General features: G+C 41.7%; 2 protein-coding genes across 14 annotated transcripts in view; one reads left to right on the forward strand and one right to left on the reverse strand.

Annotated features, from left to right (window-relative positions):
- Positions 1-1,732: 1,732 nt before the first annotated feature.
- Positions 1,733-13,286, reverse strand: GIN1 (gypsy retrotransposon integrase 1). Of its 2 annotated transcripts, none has more exons than XM_083817906.1 (8): positions 13,155-13,286; positions 9,771-9,916; positions 8,626-8,819; positions 7,206-7,511; positions 6,327-6,455; positions 6,066-6,230; positions 5,343-5,631; positions 1,733-2,353 (listed from the first exon to the last, which is right to left on the reverse strand). In XM_083817906.1, the coding sequence occupies exons 2-8, from the start codon at positions 9,907-9,909 to the stop codon at positions 2,055-2,057; spliced, it is 1,521 nt and encodes a 506-aa protein (XP_083674032.1). In that variant the 5' UTR covers positions 9,910-9,916; positions 13,155-13,286; the 3' UTR covers positions 1,733-2,054. The 2 variants fall into 2 exon arrangements, with proteins under 2 accessions (XP_083674032.1, XP_083674031.1); XM_083817905.1 differs by having other exon boundaries at positions 6,327-6,515.
- PPIP5K2 (diphosphoinositol pentakisphosphate kinase 2) overlaps positions 13,082-15,643 on the forward strand; it is a 52,454-nt gene continuing 49,892 nt past the window's right edge. For 9 of the 12 annotated variants that reach the window (XR_014576821.1, XM_083817876.1, XM_083817884.1 and 6 more), the window contains exon 1: positions 13,293-13,433. The gene's annotated coding sequence lies outside the window, so the exon portion shown is untranslated. Of the gene's footprint in view, positions 13,169-13,292; positions 13,576-14,141; positions 14,262-15,643 lie in introns of those variants that run through there. The other 3 variants (XM_083817881.1, XM_083817882.1, XM_083817880.1) reach the window with 3 other exon arrangements.

Below are 15,643 nucleotides of genomic sequence, written 5' to 3' on the forward strand. Positions count from 1 at the left end.
GGAGTGGTTTAAATAACCTGGGTCTCTGTTAAAGGATCTGGTAGCCACCGTTCTGGCTGCTCGGGGAAGTTCAGGACTTGAATCGCCGCTACCCATGAACCTGGGCACAGCACCTGAACTGGCTGTTCTTTTTAAATTGCTGTTCCAGAGAAAAAATACTGTGTGACCACAGCGCTCACTACTGGGGGAAAATAATAAAATCCAAGTAAGGCCGATGCTCATAGTTACCAATTATGTCCTGTTTGCAAGCATTTCTTTTCTGTTGTAAAAAGTTCAATGTAATTTCACAGAATTCCCTAGCCTTTTTTTTTTTTTTTTTTAATACAATAAGCATATTTCCCCAAGCCCACTTACTTTACTATCTTGACTGCACTACAGCAGAGATCCGAAGAGCAGCAGTCCCCAAAGGGCGGCACAGCCTGCAGGTAGCAACAGTTAATAAATAAATACAAGGTTGTGTTGCTGTCCACACCCACCGCAAATCCTGCGTGCTGCATGCTGTTCTGCACAACCCACATCCCCAGCTGCCTCTCCGCAACTGCCTTCTCAGTCTCAGTGGGGGAAAAAGTACTGAGAATTAAGCACATTCAGAGGGGTTTTAAGATCAGATGCTGGAATACCACCGTTGTGCTGAGCTGTTCTTTTACACAGCTCAGGCCCATGACACTGTAGGCATACTGCACAATGGGTGTGAATTTCTGCATGAGCTAGATACCTAATTAGCCTTGGGGACAAAGTCTTTTTACCTAAGATTAGCTGAAAAACCGTTAATAAATAATACTTTCTTTTTCTAGATTTTGTCAAAAGACTATAGCAATACAACCAGCTATTTAAGCTAACTAAAAGCCACCTGTATTATGTCGCATGACATCCAGCAGCAAAGATGACAGAATGCGGCTATTCAAAGAGCAAGATAAGCAAGTCCTCCTCAGCCATCTGACAGAAGTTGCTGTATTTCTAAATTCAGCTCTCTACACTAGCATTCTTCCTCTTCCTGTCACTCCTCTATAAATAGAACCAGCTTGCATTCATCAGTTTTCCACGTGAAAGAGTTCCTGTTCACGTAACTTTAGTAGTAGATATATTTTCATCTTACCATGAAATAGAGTCTTCTTTGTGGGAAGTCCTAGCCTGTAACAACTTACTCAAGGAATTCAGAGAATAAGCAATACTGGTCCTCACCTTTCCTAGAGAACTATCAGTGGAAATCTCCAAACCTACGCTAGATCTGGAAAGAAGTCAAGGAAACCAGATGTTTGTGAGGAAAGCACAAATGAATGCTGACCACTGTTAAGATTCTGCCACGTGTAAGGAACTGAAATTGCTCTCCTTAGCAGAGCTTTGATGAGCAAGGAGCAGCTAAAGGCCTCACTGTTTCATATGCAAAATACTCGCTGTATTTGATTTTGGCAGCTTTACTGTTTTGTGAGATCTTAGAATGGCGGGTTAGACTAAAAGTTACAAACTGCAGCTTCTCAGGAAGAATGAGAAAGAGTTCTGTAATAGGAAAAGGACAACATAAGGTTCTTTACGTTTGTACAGGGGAGAAAAAATTTATGTTAAGTTGCTTAGGTTGTATTTATCCCACAATATGTCTGCATGTTAGCAATGAGTCATGTAAGGATTAATGAAAACATTGTTACTGTGAAATGATGTGCTGTGTCCTGAGACAGTAACGGTAGGGTTGGGCCATATTGCCATTTTACCAGCAAAAATTGGAATGCAAATGCATGATGAAAACTTACTCTTTTACTAGGTTGTGACAGTACTTCTGGTAATCAAGTGATTACTTCTCAATGCCCACATAAATTAACCACTGGTCACTTGCAGTGTTCTTAAATTCAGACAGTAGTAGAACATGTGCTTTTACTAGGTTGTGCCTACATTTCGTTAACAGAGCGATTGCTTCTTAATACCCATGTAAATTAACCACTGAATACCTGCAGTATTCTTAAACTCATAGAGTAAAGTGGATTTGGCTGAGGAATTTGGAACTGTTCGGTCTGCCACAGGTGCTCCAAACTGCCAATGAAATATGACAGGAGACCACTTGCTTAAGTGTCTTCTATCTTGGTCTGAAGCGTCCAGCAAGGTGAAGGCCATTGCTCTGGCTTTGCATTGTTTGGTTCAATGCAATGATCTTTTGTCGCCTCAGACTGATGTTTACCATCTGTTGAATCTTGGTCTTTGCAGGCTGAAGGTGGCATTTGCGCAGCAGACATGACTCCTCTCGCATAGGCATTTATTTCCCCTTCAGCAATAGGGTCTTGCTGGCTTGGATTATAAGATCTTTCAGATACGCCAATATAATCATGGTCAACAACTACTGCACCTTGTAAGAAGTAGTGGTTGCCTGCAAAATAAAAGTACCCATTAAAGTAGATGCTCCTAGTTTGCTGAAAGCCGTAATTAAATGATAGTGAGTTGCCAACTTACTTTTCAAAACTATTTTTGTAAGACGACAAGAAAGTTTGAAGGGCAGGAATCTGATTATATGGATTTCCTAATTTCACTAAGCACCAAATATTTGGTTGCATCTCACATATCCATAAAATAATGCTTGCAGTACTTCATGTTAAGAAAGAAGGGTTGTCTTTTTTTTTTTTTTCTACGTCAGTGGACTAGCTTGAGGCCTGCCATAGTCAGCTACTGAACTAATAACACCTTACATGAACAGGCATGCAGATTCTTCCGTGTTGTACACCAACTCACAAAGTAATGTGTCATCTCCTAACTATTGCTAGGAAAATCACAATTCAAAACAATAGACTTTAAGAAATAAAAAAGAAATAAAATACTTTTATAGAATTTAAAGACCATAATGTTGATTGCTACTGTATGGTACTATTGAACTTATCTTCTATCTAACATATGCTTGCCATGTTTGATTTTTCCAAGTGAGTTCAAATAAAATAAAAATAGTCTGACCAGCCAAATTAAATGGGTAAGTGTCCTCACGGGGTTTATACTTTTGTTTTGGGAGATGACTTAGGGCCAACCTTCTTGCTCAGATGAGGACCCTCATGTCAAATCAAGTATTTTAGGGGCTACAATTTCCTTTGCAAGTTACGTTTCTTGACAGATGTGTCCTCAATCTTCCTACTTGCACTTTTGAATCATTTGAGCACTGGAACCACTGGGATTCTCTTGAGATTAATATTTAAAGTAAACCACATTCAAATAAGAAAAAAATATTGCTTCAGACACACAGATGTACACGTGTACAAGGTGTCCGGCAACCTCTGCCAGGCTATACAAACATCTGGGTAGTAAGCAACAACCCAGGTCCACACAGACTTTTAATCTGTAATGCCTATACCAAGAGCACATATCAACACACCAGCTCAAGATTTATCTTTAGGTCAAGATTGTTACAAAAGGTTTGAAAAATACCTTGCTTCTTACCTGCAAAAGATTTTCAAATAGTGTAAAAAAATAAGCACTCCATTTCCAAGGCTTGTCTTTCCTGCTGAAAAAAGACTAAATCCACACTTCTAGTGTTATACAGAGAAGATACCCTGCTCCAAAATCTGAAGTGTAAGCAAAATACTTAATAGCACCTACAGGCCACAGATACCTCACCTAAGATGCACTTTTTCCACATTTATTTCACAGAGAACACTGCAAATGATTTGCTCCCATTCAAGGTTATGCAAAGGAAGAGCCAACAGACTGTTACTGGAGGGCAGGAGGAATAGTAAATAAGTTGCAGACAAAACAGTCCACCCCTGCTCATAAAGAGAGGTCCTTTGTTACAAAGATAGGCGTGTTTCTTTACAGATGAAAAAGCTGTCATTTACTGCCAGGTTTCACTACCCTTATTGTAATGAAATAATACTCCCTTTCCTGACTTCTGTTAGGCCATTTGATAAGGCCTGTCAATTACTTAGCACAGTCCAGTTTACGTTTCTGCACAATGTAAATATGTATGAATATAAAACTATAATTTTAGAATTGATAAATATTCACAATCCTTTAATTTTTTTTTTTGCCTGTGTCAAACAACTAATCTTCAGTCGCTTCCTGTGAAAGGGAAGAAACTCTCCATTTACTTTCTGCTTCTGCAGTATTTATTGGTAATGGTGTTATACACCAATCCTAGAAAGACAACTGCACCTAACTTTGCAAACAGTGCTACAATTTACCAAAGTCATTGCAGCAACTGGAGAGGACCTGCCTGCAGGACACATGTGACTTCTTCCTCACAGCTCAGTAATTCAGCAAAGAGCTGGAAGCCACAGAATGATAGTCTAAGCAAGAGCAGTGTCCAGGAGAAGTGATGTGATACTGCTGTTTTTGTTTACTCTAGCTGCAATAGAGGCTGACAAGTGACCTCAATACCAGCTTCCCATGTGAAATTCCAGAATTAGTTTCAGACTTGCATGCTCCTCAGTTTTAGGAGGTGATGGAAGAGATGGCTGTCTCAATACAGTTTATGCACTTTGAAGAACTAGGACTTAACCACACATGCCAAGAGGGTAGGAATTTCTTTTCAAGAACCCTGAACAACAAAGCAGTTCTGAAACAAAAGTCTTCCAAACACTGAGTACTCCTTTTATTCCAAATGCCTGAAATGACCCAAAGATAGCATCAGCAGAAAAGAAACAGCTGCTGTTGCTTGATTAAGGCAGCACCATTGCAAAAGAGTACTCTGAATGTGTAAGAGAAACATTGTCAGTTGATTTCCCAAGTGTTCGGGAATTTCCGCAAATTCTCCTTTTGAGCATGACATTTTATTGCTCTGGTACAAGAAACCTGTTTACCTCTTCAGTACTGAAATTTAAAACAAACTCTTCAAAAATCAGCTCTCTGAGGTAGTCTTTGTTTTTAAAGGTTTTAGCAAATAGGCCTTTTTGTTTAGAATTTATTTTTGAACAACAGGTACCATATATACTAGTCAGATAAGGCAAAAAAAATACATTCCCATTTCATGAGGAAAATGAATGTGAATCCTGGCTGTATCAAAACAGGAACACAGGAGTTAACAAATGCTCTTTGAATGCAGTTCAGCTGAATTATACTTCTCACATGTTTTGGCCAGCCAGCATGAACAGGGCCAAACCACATACTAAAAGCAACTTTAATAGAAACTATTTTTAAACCAACTTTGAACATGATTCATTAGCTCTGTTCCATGCTCTGCATAGATTTGAAGCCACTCACACTCACTGCTCTCATTAATGAAAACTGATTACATTGCTATCCAGTGGTTTAGTTCACACTAGTGACTGAATGATACCTGCTCACTGTGATAAACTCACCTAACACCAAGACATGACAGCAAAACTTAAAAATACATACATACATATATATATACACACACAAAATACACATGTATATACCTTTTTCATTGGACCCTCTTATGTATGGCTTGAGGTGAGACATCTTGATGGGTCTTTTCAACCTGGATCCTGTAGCATCTCTTAATATTGCACAGCCATTATCTGTGATATAATCTATAATACAAGGACCGACCCACTCTGACTGGAAACGACCATCTTTCCACCAGTTTTTTCTTTGTCTGAGGACTTCATGACCAACTTTAAGTTGAAGGGTATTTAATTGCTTTGGCTTCTTTTTGACAGTGATTTTGTTTCTGGTTTTCTGTTCTTCTGAAGAGGTTTTCTCCACCTGCAAAAGATATAGATGTGAAGTACATTTTCCAGAAGTAATCATGTATTTTCATAACATTGTTTAATAATGCAGAAACAAAAATATTAGACGTCTTTAGATGTAATTCATAATGCGTAAAGCTGGGGAGTTCTGTAAAAGGGGATTTTATCTTCATGTTCTAAGTCAATAGTCCATAGGCAATGTTTTTCAGCTTCCATGCATACGCACCCCTCTAAGTCAAATATGAATCTCCTGGAAATAGGTCTCCCCTCTTAAGTTTACTCCTTCCACATACATACAAGCATATGTACACTGGAATCTAGGGATCCCAGGCCGAAGGGAAGAAAAATAAAAAAGATGTATTGCTAAAGGTTATACTTCGAACTTCAAATCTTTCCATCTTCTCTCTCTTCTGTCTCCTTCCTATTTAAATTTGAAATTATACCATTTACCTGACAATCTGAGGTTCTCTCTTCTTCCAGTGCTTGACTGGCTCTTTTGGTTGCTTCAAATATTTTGGCAAACATATTGTCTTCTTCCATACATACATTCATCGGTTCAACAACATACGGGTTACGATTAAACATTTGGAAATAGGGAGTGGTTTGATCTGGCTCCTGTTTAAGTGGAGAGCAAAAAGCAAGCAAATTTAACATGCCGTTTTGCAGGTACTTTGGAGGACTTCAGTCGAAAAAGGAAGAACTTTGACTTACCAAATTAGTCAAATTGAAAGCATAGGCAATAGCAGACAAATGTTCATCCCAATCATTTGGATGGTCTGTGCAGTATTTGTTAAGGAAAGCTTTGATTGTCTTGCATGTTCTTTCATTTACTTCATCAGTCTGAGGATAAGACAATACTATTTGTTTCATTCCAAACAGTGCAAATAGTTCTTTGTTTATCTTAAAAAGAAAAAGAAGACAATTATTGAAAGTTTCTACCTATTTTGTTGGTAAGATGGTGACCGAGCACAAACTTTTCTATACATATTCCCACATAACTGTCCATACTCAGTAATGAGAGCTAAAAGAATCAGTATGGCTCTGGAGCCAGTAATAGGTGGTTTCTAAAAGCACTCCTGCCACTAACTTGATTTGTCATTTTCTCCATATCATAGCCTCATGATTTCATGATCTCTGAAGGGATCAAAAAGTGAGAAGTTCTTCATTATCACTGTATCTAAGGATATTTTTGACATTGGCCTATCTGCTATACTGAGCAATATGAAATACTTGACAGATGAAATACAGCAACATGTTGGTATGTGAAAGCTTGAGCTGCTTCAATTAAGTGACAAGATACACATTACATATTTTTTGCTCTTTACCAAAAGAAAACACCCCTGAGAAATGCTGTTTTATTTATTTATATATATTTATATAATTTATTTATATAAATATTACAATTGCAAATAATCAGTTTGTCAATTTCTGAACCTACTTTTTTTTGATTAAAGAAAATAAACGTTCAGGTATCAGATTTATGTTGTTTTTTTTTTCCTCCCACAAGACTGGTCTAAAATGTAAGTTTAATATGGGGAAAAGGTGTATTTTTCTCAAAAATAAACAAACAAAAGCTCAGTAAAGACATACCTGATGAGCAAGCTCCTTCCCTTGATCAATAGGCATTTTTTGAGGTGGTCCATATAAGAAAAATACACTGATGATTGCCTTAGCAATTTCAGCTGCTGAAGTGTCATGCAGAGGCAAAATAACAGCCCATTTTGTGAACAAATCTATCATGATTATGATATACTTGTGGCTTCTGTTGGTAACATTAAAAGGTCCCACTAGGGCTACAGTGACTGCTGTCCAGGGGTCCTCTGCTTTGATAGGATGCGGTTTGGGTGTGGTGGTGGTCGTATTCTTTGCCACTTGGCAATGCTGGCACGCATATACCTAGCGCAGAAGCCAGGGGAGATGCTGTCAATAAAAAGTGATGCTGAAGGTTTACAACAACAAAATATCATAAATCTCCATTATTCCTCTCTAAGTCAGATCAGACCCAGGCAACGTCAGATGAACTCATTTTATCTTTTCCTATGAATTTTTATCATTAGGTTTTTCAGCCCCATGATAAAAACAAAACAAAACCAAACAATAGTGAAGGCTAGGAGAAGGAAATGCACAGCAGTTCAGGATGAACTGTGCTCATCCTGAAAGCACTGTGCTCTTTCAAGTCCATAGTATAAACTTTAAAATTATCATCCGTAAATACTAAAGGAAGTATGAAACATCTGGATTGAAAGCAAAAAATCCCAATCATTTCCCTTTTGGTTCTATTGTGTATGCTGTGGCTGTCAAACATTGGCAGTAAGCACCACCTGCCACACATAACATGGGTCAGCTTTAGCTACAGGACAGAACCCCTTTTCTAAGTCTGAAGTGAAAGCGAAGACTCATTTTCAGTTCATGTTACAGTTGCACATGGACTCTAAATACTCAGGTGATAGAGCAAGCTGATAGCAGCAATAATTTTGCCACAAGGAACATGTTTACATATGGTTTGCTCAAGGATCAAGTTCTGCCTAGGGATTATGTCAACGTATATTTGGGTAAAGGAGGAGAAGGAACAGTCCTAAGCAGCAATTTGTTTACCTGCTTCCCAAACATGCCTAGTTCGAAGGCAGAGGCCATTTTTCATCTGCCAGCAGCCACTCTGGCCAGCAGTACACCGCGGGGGTGGTACACTGTATCCTAATGAACATACGCAAGACAGCTTGCCAAAGAAATTCCTCCCGAAGACCCCATGTGCCCTGCATACTGAAATGCAGTACGGCTCCCCACCACTGGCTAATATATTGCAAGCTACAAGGTTGAGAATAAAAGAAAAAAAAGAAAAATAACAAGAAAGCACTGTGCTTTGGCATAAAGTCCATTTAAAGTTTGATTGTAAGCATATGTTTCCTCATCATGAAGCAGTATGGGTGATTACCGTATCAAAGTCATATGATTACAAAGTGTTTGCAACAAAGACTACATTAAAAAATATCCTGTAGCTACGAAACCATACCCACTGTTTGACATCATTTGTTACAGAGGTCCAGTAGTAATTAGATTCCACTAAAGTCAGTGTCCTTGATATACCGTGATGAGTGCCTGCAGCATTTACATGGCATTTTGCAAGAACCTTTTTCTTCTCTTCATCTGAAACAATTACCAGGCGCATTTGTTTTCTGTCTTTTCCGACATAGAACAATTTATTTTCTGAAAGAAAAATACCAACAAGTTATACACGAGTGCTTTGCCTTCTGCAGTTGTTTAGTTTAGTAAACTATTGGGCATGACCCAGTATAGAATTTAGTAAGCCATCTTCATTTTACCTTTGTGTGACAGTAGGTTTGGTGTTTTTTTGGTGGTCGGTTTGTTTGTTTGTTTTTGTGTGTGTGTGTGTGTGTTTGTTTGAATTTTCTTTTTAACTATTTTCTCCCAAGAGCCAAGGGTTCACCAATATTTATTAATCTGGGCATGAGGTGTTACAAGGGCAAGTCAGAATGCAAACTATGTTCTCACAGGAAGTCCAGCAGAAACTAAACCTAGCACTGGGAGTGAGAAGGAAGAGCAGGATGTGTTATGAGGCATATTGACTGCCTGCCAAGTAACCATACATTGTGATCCGCAGCTTTAACTCCTCTCTGCTTTTTCTCTGCAAAGGCTGGGCAGGTTTGATGGGATCGAGCACACAGCAAACCACGAAGGCTCAATACCTGAAGCTTTCTTCATGGGGATATAACAAAGCTAGGGTGGGTGGGGAGTCACTCTAAGGTGACAGACAGCAAACCCATGCTTGCATTGCTGCCCACATCCAGGGTGCTCCAGCCCAGGGCCAAACATTCCCTGTCAATACCTGCAGACCAGGGCTTGTCCTCCTGCAGTTCTATGAATCACGGGTTGCAATGGATACAAATCCAGTATCTAAAACAAGGCTTGGCTTTCAGACAGATACATAAAACCTTTCCAGTAAGGACTAAAGCAAGTTGTGTTTCTGCAAACATTCTGTTATATATTAACGTGGGATAGGCAGGCTGTGTGTTTCATGAAGGATATATATTAACATCACAGCATGCTGCAGAGCAAGATAGCACTTTCAATTTTTGTATTGGTAAATCTTCACCTAAAAAATTAAAATTTCAGGTTAGTTTGAAATTATATGTTTACCTTTGAAAACAAATTTTTTGGCTGCTCTCCTGATTCCACTTCGTTCACTTGATAACGTGGTGGGATGATATTCCCCCGTTCTTTTGTAGTATGCAATCTGCTTCAGGTGGAGGCCACCGTTTTTTCCACTGCGTACCATCGCTAACCTGCACAAAATGCACAGTATTTGTCAGATGGAGCAACTGCCACAGTAGCATATCTTCAAGTTTCTCCTAGTTTAGTTTAGACTAGTTTAATTTACTGGATTACTGTAGTTCAAACAGAGGTATCCTGATAATGTAGCACGTTGACTTATCCAACTGAGCTGTCTCTCCAGAAAGCTTAGGGCAGCTGTATTTTAATCCCATGAATTGCTTCGTATCTTTCAAGCTTTGTGCCCGAGAGCCTATCACACCACCCACTGCACTGCTTTTGATAACCTACACCGTCATCAACATGAGCGATAAGGATAAGGAACACTACTCAACACACTACTTTGTTGTATACAAAGTTAGTTTTGTCAACATATATTTTAAAACTTCTGAACCAATGGAGTCTTCCACTGTATTCATTGCAGAGTGGGGAAAGAAATGAGACCAGAAAGAAATAGCTCTTCTTATTCTTAAACATTTGGATAGCTTCCCCATACAGGTGTGCTAGGAATTAAACGTGTCCCAATAGCCACCCTGATGAGAAAACAGACAAATAGAGAAACCAACTCCCCAGACAGAGACTGACACAAATTTATTTTTGTCATTAATTTGTCTGACAACTGGATTCTGATGTCCCAAATGTGATTCTGCACATAAGTAGGCAGTTAATTCCCTCACATGGGCTGACTGATCATATTAAAAAACTAAAATATCATTAGTAAAATACGTCATTGGGGCAGGAAAAGTTTAGGTCTACCATGAGTAGCCTCAAAATAATTATCAGTTAATGACAGACAGACATATTCATGCAGACACTATGTGATTTCAGTGTTTTTTTGTTTTTTAAGATCTGCTCCTCCATTAATAAACAAGTAGATGGAGCAGCTCTTTGATCCTGCTCTAATTGCCTCCTACAAGAGCAGGATCAGACTTGGAGTCTGCCATGTCACAATTTTTTAATGAATGCTCGTTATCCAGAGCATTCGCTAAATTTCTTCCTTATCTTTGCAGCGTCCCAAGACTACACAGTGTGGCAATGCATAGCCTGCTAAAAGCAATAATCAGCCTGTCTGCCCTATCTGCTAAGTGGCACATGATTGTGGGGAAAATGACAATATCCAGTCACTCCAGCATCCATGCAATTTCATCATGCGGTGATGCTATTTGAAAGCTTAATGTGTAAGTCAGGATATTTATTTTCCAATTTCAAGATTCTCACTGCCTTTACTATACGGGGAGTTGGAAAGAGGTAAAAAGCTCTACCGTGATTATGTCTGCTTTTAGTCACACTGTTTCTCCCAGAAAGTGAAATGCTGTATGTTATTTATAGAATATCATATTCCTCGTATATAGCTGGGCTGTGTTATCAACATCAAATGAATGCCAGGAACTTCACATTCAAGCAATGACAAGACCTTTGCCCCACAGAATACTTCGTTTTACATAAGCAAGACCTGGCTTTCACAAACAGCCAAGTCTCTTGTCATTCAACATTACAATTTTAAAGCAGTTCTCTCCTAACTGAGAGAACTTGTACAGATAAAACGCTTAGCAGTACAACCCTCTCTACCAGGAAAGAGGGTGTTTCAGAATAGGAAGGACTGAAGCCAGAACATGGCACTGTTTCTAGCAATCTTGGCTGGCAGAGCAGTTTCTTGGAAATTTAGAGCTGATAGTACAAGCCAAAACAGCTGACAGAATTGGTAAATTGGATAAGAGCAGGAAGGAAGGTGAGGCTACCATGATAAGAGTATTATTGTTGTTGTTTTAAAGCAGTTGATTAACTAGCATATCTGATAAGAAAAGATTATTTTAACTGTTCTTCACCAGCACTCTATTTACAAGGGATATGCACTTAAGCTTCGCTCAGGGCTTCTCCTGAAGGTGAATCAGCAGTTACCCAAGCACATCTGGAAGTCAAAAGGTATAATTCCTCACTGAAACATTGGGATAAAGGACCATTTTGGTTTTACAGATTTTCACATATTGCAAGAAAACACATTCCAGAACAGCCTGTATTCTTTCAGTAGTTTTTGCTCATCATGCACATCTTGTTTGAGACAGTGAATGTTCTCTATGCAGCACATGGCTGTGGGCTCTAAAAAATAAAAATGTTGCACAGCCATAAGACACATCTGAGCAGGACCACAGCTCATACTTCAGCTGAAGAGAAGTTGTCTTCATTCCTGCTGTGTCAGTTTCTGATATAAAAACTGGGTAGAGTGCACATAAACCAGTGAAGAAAGAACACATGATGGAGCATCCACATGCATTTAGAGTACTGACCAGGATCCTAAACTATCAAATTTAAGTACTGGAGCAGACTGCTGGATCACTGCCTAAAAGGAAGACATTAAGTGCGCTTCCTGCCTTTATATTTGGTTTCCTGTGCCCCTACTCATTTTTTCCCCAATACTACGGTCTTTATAGTTTGTTTTGCTCTATCTTGGGAAAAAAATAAATCTGAAGACAACAAGTTATGTGATCTTCCAGTTTTATTTTGGAATAAATCATTGCTACAGGTAATTCGTATGCTACCTCTGCCAGTATTTGTAACTTATCTAGCACTCTATAAAAATGATGTAATTATACAATCAATAATCAGTTCCCAACACTTTTTAAGTAGGAAAAGAAAGCACTGCTTTACAGTCAAGGAAAATATTTAGTCAAAGAGATCGAAAGTTTCCTATAACCCGGCCTCTTTGTTTGAGTGTCTTAGCCAAAGCAGTGGTAGCTCTTAAGACTCGGCTAATTCGCTTTTTAACATCCAGTTTCCCTCAAAAACACTACGGTAACTGCGAGGCGGTTTCCATCCCAGGAGCCAGCACTCCTGGCCGCGCCAGGTGCCCCCCACAGGGGCACCTTACAGCACCTGGGCGCTACGGGAGGCTCGCAAGATGGCGCCGCCCGCCCACGGCCATGTAAGGCAGTAAGGGCCCGCGGCCATCGCGCGGCGAGTAACTCGCTAACGCTGGGAAGGAAAGCGAAGGGAAGCGGCCCTCACTGCCACCCTCCCGCCGCGCCCCAGCCACGCCCCCCTCCAGACTACAACCCCCATCATGCACCGCGCCGCTCTCAGCCCCCCCCCCCCACGCGGGGCACGCCGGGAGCAGGCAGCTCGAAGCGGCAAGGCCCGCACATGCGCGGAGCGGCGCCGACGCGATCTTTTTTCCTCCCCCCCCACCTCTCCCCACCCCGTCCCGCCCTGCGCGCCGCGCCCCTGGCCAGCCGTGGGGTGCCGCCTTGCACGCACCTGCTGCAGCCGAGGTACCACGGCCGCTCCCCTCCGCCCTCCTCACCGCGGCGGCTGCCACCTCCCTCGCGGGACTTATGTGGCGCCCCCGGAAGCGCGGCGGCAGCTGCGGGCAGGGTGGGGGCGGGCTGCCGCGGGGGGCGGGGCGAGGCGGGGCGGGGGCGCGCGGGCACGAGCACGGGCACGAGTACGGGCACGAGCACGAGGCGGTGGCGGCTCCTCCATGGGAGCCGGCGGGGGCGGGGACGGCGCCGGGCGCGGCGGCGGCGCCACGCACAGGTGAGGCGAGGCGAGGCCGCGGGCGGTTGATGGCGGTTGGCGGCGGTTGGGGGCCCTCACAGCGCCCCCCCCCCCCCCCCTCGTAACGGCCCCCATCGAGCCCCACGGCTTGTGGTTCGGGCAGAGTAACAAAGCCGCTCGGGTATGAAGCTGGTCCTGGTAGGGGCAGCCGGCCGGTGCGACGGGACGTGTTTGTGCTTCACCCGTGAGAAACGTGGGGTTTTTGGTGCCGGTTCGCGTGCGCTGGCTGGCCGGTGCTTTTGGCGAAGGAGTTTTGTGCTCCTGGCGGCTGTGGTTAGAAGGGAGCAGGCCCGCAGGGGCTGCCGGGGCTGTGGTACTGGGCTTTCGCATCTCTGCAAGTATAAAGTCAGAGTAAGAGGCTCTTCTGTCCGCGAGCACGCGGGGAAGCTGTTTTCACGTCTTTGAATCGGATCTCTAACAAAAGCCGGCCTTCCTCGGAACATCCAGAGTTGCTGCAAATATAGGTGTCTGCGTGAGATGTGCCTGGCAAGGTTTGATTAGGAAATGAACTTGACAATTAATGATATGGAGGTTATCTGTTCTGTGGCTGTGCGGGAGCAGCGCTAGTGATGCATGCCAAGCATCGGTTTGTTTGCCTGTTTTTAAAAGTTCTCCTTTTCTGTCTGAGGGATGACAGTGATGTTTAGCAGAATGCTTTTTTTTTTTTTCTTTTTTCTTTTAAGGCAGTTCTGACTCTTGTGTTGAATGATTTTAGTAGTTGACATTCCCGTTTCAACTCTCTGACTGCTGAAGGGTTGAAGGCTGTGAGAAATGCAGTATTTGGGGTGCCTCATTTTAAAACTCTGAGTAAGTTTCAGCAGACCTCCATACGCGTGCTGAAAAGTTGTACTTTTAAGCAGTGAGATGTTAGGAAAAAAATGGTTCTGCGAGTGAATAATTTGATGAGGGAAAGATATTTGCATTGAAAAGATATTTCACTTTGTTAACTCTAAATGTCTAGAAATATTTTGCTTAACTGCAGAATTACTAGGAAGGAAATCAAATACAGGTAAGTCAGCAAGCTAGTTACTGTCTGAAAACTATGGCCATTGTGTTTTAAGACTAGAAACCTCATTCATCGACAACATAAAGGGCATGTCTTTGCTCTCTATAAGCTGGCTTTTTAACAGAATCCTGGTTCATATGGTTGTGTGGAGCTGTAAAATTTTAGTTGGCTGGGTTATGCTGCGGTGATACAGAGGGTCAGGTTGAAACCCCACTTTAGGCACAAGCTTGTAGGTAGAACAGTTCTTGGGTAAAAACATCCATGTCTCTGGCAGATTTGGGCAACTGCAGTTAGTTGTCCAGTCCAACTATGTTATTTCAAGAAATGTAAGCAAGCAGCACTAGCCACAGTTGTTTCCAGTAGAAAATGCCAGTAAGGTGGGTATTTTTGGACTCCTGTTGGTCTAGAGCATAGGCATCACACTGGTAAGTTTTGGCACAGTAGGTATCTTCTGCTTGGAACCTGGAGCAGGGAGCTCTCTCCTGTAAGAAGAAACCCACAGCTTCAAAGAAAACTGTTGGTGGATGGGGAACGTGCAGTTAGATTATCGCAGCCTAGTGGTCAGAGCAGTTGAGTGGAGCAGAGCAAACGCTGTTTCTGTTCCCTCCTGTCTCAGTGGTTTCAAGTAGTTTATCAGAAAAATGTCTTGGTGGTTACCAAGCAGAAAAAAAAGCGTGAGTAAAAGCACCTGTGCACTTAAGAGCTGAAGATGGAGTGCAGGTAACAGTGCAGAAATTAACAGGCCAGGGAAAATGTTTGGAGCAAATAACTGTCAAGGAAGACTTCTGGCTCTTGTTGGTTCTTCAGAATGCTTCTTCAGGTCTTAGTAGAGCAGTGAAGTGAAACTGAAAGGTTGGTCAGTCTCAGTTGTGGAAAGGGAGCTGTTAATTTTTCTGGTTGAGTAATACGTAAAGTACTACATGAGAATGGTTTTGGAACAGTGTACAAAATATTTGTGGCATTCCTGTAAACAGAAGGAATTTGGTGTTTTCGCAGTTGTCTTTAGCATAGGCCATGGCTTTTCATCTGTCAGTCTGAGAGTTGTGCTAGGCTTTTGGGTACAGCCAAGTGGCTTACTAAAAACAACAAATGGAGACTACTCCTCAGCTTCTCTGTTGTATAATTCGCATAGTGTCACCTCTTTCTGTATGATTTTGGAGCACTCGGTCCTTACATTTGGCAG

Source organism: Anser anser (assembly GCF_964211835.1).
Source record: "Anser anser genome assembly, chromosome: Z".
Classification (NCBI taxonomy): Eukaryota; Metazoa; Chordata; class Aves; order Anseriformes; family Anatidae; genus Anser; species Anser anser.

Coding starts and splice junctions, on each gene's coding strand:
- GIN1 (XM_083817905.1), bottom strand. CDS start 9,909: ATGGTACGCAGTGGAAAAAACGGTGGCCTCCACCTGAAGCAGATTGCA. Junction 6,516..7,205: donor GGAAGGAGCTTGCTCATCAG/GTATGTCTTTAC, acceptor TTTCTTTTTAAG/ATAAACAAAGAACTATTTGC. Junction 6,231..6,326: donor CTTTCAATTTGACTAATTTG/GTAAGTCAAAGT, acceptor CCACTTAAACAG/GAGCCAGATCAAACCACTCC.